Source organism: Alligator sinensis, unplaced genomic scaffold (assembly GCF_000455745.1).
Source record: "Alligator sinensis unplaced genomic scaffold, ASM45574v1 scaffold1191_1, whole genome shotgun sequence".
Taxonomy (NCBI): Eukaryota; Metazoa; Chordata; order Crocodylia; family Alligatoridae; genus Alligator; species Alligator sinensis.
The window spans coordinates 214,010-219,670 of NW_005843133.1; the positions used below are offsets into that span (position 1 = coordinate 214,010).

General features: G+C 47.6%; 1 protein-coding gene across 2 annotated transcripts in view; it reads right to left on the reverse strand.

The window, feature by feature from the left end:
* The window catches only part of DIAPH1 (diaphanous related formin 1), a 101,658-nt gene that overhangs the window by 69,075 nt on the left and 26,922 nt on the right, over positions 1–5,661 (reverse strand). Inside the window, exon 16 of one of the 2 annotated variants that reach the window (XM_014526713.2) lies at positions 5,396–5,661. In XM_014526713.2, the coding sequence (XP_014382199.1) occupies positions 5,396–5,661 (266 nt within the window). The remainder of the gene's footprint in view (positions 1–5,395) is intronic. The other variant, XM_025193934.1, reaches the window with a different exon arrangement.

The window sequence follows — 5,661 nt, forward strand, 5'->3', positions numbered from 1 at the left end:
GGGGCGCAGATTCTGAAATTCCAACTCTGGCTTTGGATCAGGGTCAGAGACTCAACTTCTGCCCATCCTCCACCAACCCACCACTGCTTACCCTCTGGCTCTGGCAGGGTTGTCTCTGCTCCATCCTGGGTCAGGGAGCATGCAACTGTTCTTACCCCAGCCCAACTTATTAACAGTGGCAGCAGCAGGTCTGGCCTGGGCTCCAGATGTGGGGTGTCACTGGAGCTGCTGCTGTAACCAGACTGGGACTGGAGCAGGGATGGAGCACTACTGGAGCCAGAAGGTAAGCAGAAGAAAGAGGGGGCAGAGGCAATGAGGATAGGTGGGAGGAGACAGGTAGGGGGTAGATGTTGGGGTGTGCAAGCAGCAGGGGGCTACTGCCTGTTCCCCCATTGCCTTCCCCTGCTGCAGCAGTAGGGGGATGAATTTAAGACAACTGGCCAATAATTCAGATACTAGACATGGGAAATTATAATAAATGTATAAATTTCCCATGTATACAACCTAATTATTGGGGGGTCACCTTAAATTCAGAGTCATTTTTGGTTTAAGTAAATACAGTAAATTTAATAAATAAAAAATAGCCTTATACCTCTTGTAGGCGTCACTGGAGTATTGATTAATATAAGCAATGATTAATGCATATACAATTCATATAAAGGCTTTGCTAAAGTATAGACCAAAGTAGGCTTCACCAAAGGCTGACCTCACACTGCCCTGTGAGAGTAGGTTCAACAGACAACAATGTTAAAATTAATTTTTAAAGTTGATTGATAAATGTGGTGCCATAGTCTAGAACACACCTGATAATGACAGCAGGTCTGAGGATTAGGGTAATTTGGTGAAGAAATTGATGTTTCCATATGCTATGTAAATGAGTGATGTAAACAGAACTGTTTGGCTTGGTGCATAAGAGAAGTACTGGAAGTCTTTGGAATGAGTATTAGGCCTAGGGGATCCTATTTGTGAGTTGTCCTTGTGTCTAACCAACAGCATCAAGGGTTTACATCTTGCAACCCTCTGGACAGGTGTGTGTGTGAGTAGGTGCTGTGTAGATAATAAATCTTGTTGAGCCTTTGCCACCAGACCAAGCAGTGGTCTGTCTTTGTATAACACTAAGGTCCCCAAGAGAACACACTGGCTGTGGCAGCACACAGAAAACCCAGAGTGCTCATACAGAGAGAACTACACTGACCAAGAGAGAACAAGGAGGAACAAGTATCCCACCGGATTATCTTTTTGACCCCTCCTGTTCTCCTTTTACAGAGTCTCTCAGAGACTTTGTCTACTTACACGGCTCCAACAAGTACCTTTAAACCAGTGACTCAAAAACAAATCTGTCCATCCCACCTTTTCTAACCAACCTCTTCTCCCACCTCAAGCTGCACCAAACTGAAAACAATCATAGCTAAATCTCAACTCCTTGCTTTTCCTCCAAAGCCCTCACTAGTCCTGCTCTTACTGCCACCACACTCCTGTCACTGAGAACCATAATTTTGGGATCATCTTTCATTCCTCTCCCACTCAAACTGCATTGTCCATTTTTTGCCCTGTACTTCTCCATAAGCTTTGAAGATCCAAAAGTTCTTTTCTGATAATGCAGCTAATAACTTATCTCCCAAACACCATCATCTCCCATCTTGGTGACTGAAATTTCCTTTTCTTTGGCTCCTATATTACACCTCTCCAACCTGTACAAAATGTAACTGAAGAGACTGTTTCACTTCTAGTATTTTTACATGAAGTTAAATATTGTTATGCCGAGAGGCACGTAGAGATAGCATACAGGACATACTAATGTAATATGTTAGCCACTTTCCCATGCTCATTTTAGGTTGCTTGGTTTCTTGTACTGTAAGCCCTTACGGTCAGACTGTCACCTTATGTGGGACAGCACCTGGAACCATGTGAGCACCCTGAAAACACAAGCAGTTCTTATGACAATTACACCCAACACCCACCACTGTCAGAAAACCTGTTTCTACCAGTACGTCTGACTGTTCTTTTAAGCCTAGTACTGCAGAGTATAAAGCTGAAAAAGACCCCAACATTTCTGCATTGTGAATAAGGAACACAGGTTCCACATTTGATTGACTTTACTGTTAATCAGACTGATGCAAAAATTCTCCACCTAGTTTGCTGTCCCCTCCCCTCAGGACATTCCCATCCAAAAACAGTTCTGTCAAATCACCTGTTAGAATATATTATGCCTGTACTATGGTATACTTATGCTAAGCTGCTATTTTAAAACGTACTTCCATTTTGTAAAAAAAGAAGCAATAAGGAAATGTGTGTGTTTTGGGTGTGTGATTGATAGCTGGATAATTGCAGCAGGTATTAGACAGACTGATACGATATTTGGAGTAAACAGAGATAACAGTCAGGATGAAGTGCAGGTGGCAGTCTGGGAATGTGGAGATGATAATTAATAAAAACTGAAAAACAGACAAGGCCAACTCTCCTGAACTATGATGTAGAGATCTGTGATGTGATGTAGAGATAAGGTTCTGTGATGTAGAGATAACTGATACTGTCAAACTCAACTAAAGTTTGGATGGAGGAGGATCTGAACCTGCCCAAAGGGAGGTAATCCCAACAAGGATCAAAGGGGGCAAGAGGGCGCAAAAGCCCCCATGGCTCACCAAAAGCATCTGGGAACGTCTCCTAGCTAAAAGGGAGGCGTACACCCAATGGAAGGGAGGGGCTATCACCAGGGAGGACTATACCTCAGTTGCTCGGGGCTGCAGGGGGGGCGGGCAGGAAGGCCAAGGTGGAGATAGAACTGGGACCAGCTACCTGGATCAAGGACAAGAAGTCCTTTTTTAAATACATAGGGGGCAAAAAGAAGGTACCGGGTAACGTGGGGCCTCTGCAAGACACGCTAGGAAATCTGGTTGTCGACAAGGCTAACCTATTTAACGACTTCTTTGCCTCCATTTTCCTGAGCAGGGACCAGATCAGCCCTTCTGCCGGGACCCCCTCAGGACCTGGGGGAGGCGCACCCAGGCCTAAGGTCAGTAAGGATCTAGTCAGAGAACTTCTGGAGGAACTGGATGTATTTAAATTAGCTGGTCCTAATGATCTCCACCCGAGAGTGCTGAGGGAATTAGCAGAGGTCATTGCAGGACCCCTGGCACAGCTTTACGAGCACTCGTGGAGCTCTGGTGTGGTGCCAAATGACTGGAAAAGGGCCAATGTGGTTCCCATTTTCAAAAAGGGGAGGAAGGACGACACAGGGAACTATAGGCCAGTTAGTCTTACCTTGATCCTGGATAAGCTTTTTGAGAGAATTATCCTGGTGCATGTCCGCAAGGGGCCAGCAGGGGAGATTATACTTAGGGGCAACCAACCTGGGTTCATTAGAGGCAGGTCCTGTCAGACCAACCTGGTGGCTTTCTACGACAAGGTCACAAAATCCTTAGACGCAGGGGTAGCAGTGGACGTAGTATTTCTGGACTTTAGGAAGGCCTTCGACACTGTCGCTCACCCCATTCTCATTAAAAAACTAGGGGACTGTGGCATCGACACCTACAGTCAATTGGGTCACTAACTGGCTGGAGGGCTGCACCCAGAGAGTGGTGGTGGATGGGTCTTATTCAACCTGGAGGGATGTGGGCAGTGGGGTTCCTCAGGCCTCGGTCCTGCACTGTTCAACATCATCAGCGACTTGGACGAGGGGGTAAAAAGCACCCTGTTCAAATTCGCAGACAACACTAAGATGTGGGGGGAAGCGGGCACGCTAGAAGGGAGGAATAGGCTGCAATTGGACTTAGACAGGTTACAGGGGTGGGCGGATGAGAACAGGATGGGTTTCAACACTGACAAGTGCAAGGTACTGCACCTGGGGAGGAAGAACCAGCAGCATACCTACAAGCTGGGGAACTCCCTTCTTGTCAGTGCAGAGGCAGAAAAGGATCTTGGAGTCATTATTGATGCCAAAATGAACATGGGCAACAGCGTGGGGACGCGGTCAGGAAGGCCAACCGTACTTTGTCATGCATCCACAGATGCGTCTCAAGCAGGTCCAAGGAGGTGATTCTCCCCCTCTACACGACACTGGTCAGGCCACAGTTGAAGTACTGCATCCAGTTCTGGGCGCCGCACTTCAGGAGGGATGTGGACAGCATTGAGAGGGTCCAGAGGAGGGCCACTCGCATGATTGGAGGCAGCAAAGCAGGCCCTATGAGGAGAAGCTAAGGGACCTGAACCTGTTCAGCCTCCACAAGAGAAGGCTGAGGAGGGATCTAGTGGCCTGTTACAAACTAGTCAGAGGGGACCAGCAGGCATTGGGGGAGTCCCTGTTCCCCCGAGCACTACCAGGAGTGACTAGAATAACGGTCACAAGCTGACAGAAGGTAGATTTAAACCAGACATCAGAAGGTGCTACTTCACAGTCAGGGTGGCTAGGATCTGGAACCACCTTCCAAGCAAAGTGGTGCTGGCTCCTACCCTGGGGGTCTTTAAGAGAAGGTTAGACAAACACCTTGCTGGGGTCGTTTGACCCCAGTACTTTTTCCTGCCATGGCAGGGGGTCGGACTTGATGATCTGCTCAGGTCCCTTCCAACCCTACCAACTATGAAACTATAAAACTATAATTCAGGACAGTTGGCCTTGTCTGTTCAGAAGAGGTCCACAGCTGGGGCTCCACACTTTCAAAGGTGGAGGGCCAGAACATTAACCCATTAAATGCAACATCTCTGTGCTACTAAACCAAGGAAGCATGCACAAGAAAATGATGCCCGCCTCTGAATCTACTAAAAGCTCTCTTGTTCCAGCATGACCATGCTAAGTCTATTGCTGGCTGATTGTCACACAGTTTTAGGGCAGCTATTCTGTTCACATACACACTTGTTAGCAATGTCCTAGTTTAAAAAAAGAGCAGGGGGGAAATGAAATGTGAATGGTAAAACAGCCTATGCTTTCTAGAGCAGCATAATTATCTGCTACTTGTGTATTTCAGAAAGGTTGCGATTATTAAATTGGTATTCCCACAATGCTGCCTTCAAAATGCTTCCTACAAGGTAGAGGGCATAAAAATATTAAATAAATAATACCAGTGAAATTAAACACAAAAGACTCCAATAACCAATGGCTACAGGCCAACTAGGAAAGAGTTTGCTTCTCTGTATCTCCACAACTGTGTGGGGACAGCAACACACTACAGGGGAAGCCTGAGCTACTGAGAGCTTCTTGTGACCCTCAGGCACTGGACACTTCAGTTCCAAAGGTGTTTCACTCTCCACACCCTGCAGAAGCAGGGCAATGAAACTAGACCCTTCAAAGACTGGGGGAAAATGGAAGGAGAGATAAGGCAATTGAAGTTGGAAGTTGAGATGGGATGCCTTGGAAAAGAATACAATGGGCAGCAGGCTCTGGATGAGAGAAAGGTCTTACCTTGGACCAGTTAGGTCTTCGCAGCTGTACCTCTGGTTTATAAGCCTTTTTAGGAGTCATTCCATATGGAAGAATTGGAACTCCAGGGGCTCCCCATCCCCCAAGCCCAGGAGGTGGAGGAGGGACACCCATCCCTGGTGGAGGTGGTGGAATACCAGGAGCACCAGGGAGTGGAGGAGGAGGCGGGAGGCCAGGAGCGCCAGGGAGCGGAGGGGGAGGCGGGGCGCCAGGGAGCGGGGGGGGAGGCGGGACGCCAGGAGCGCCAG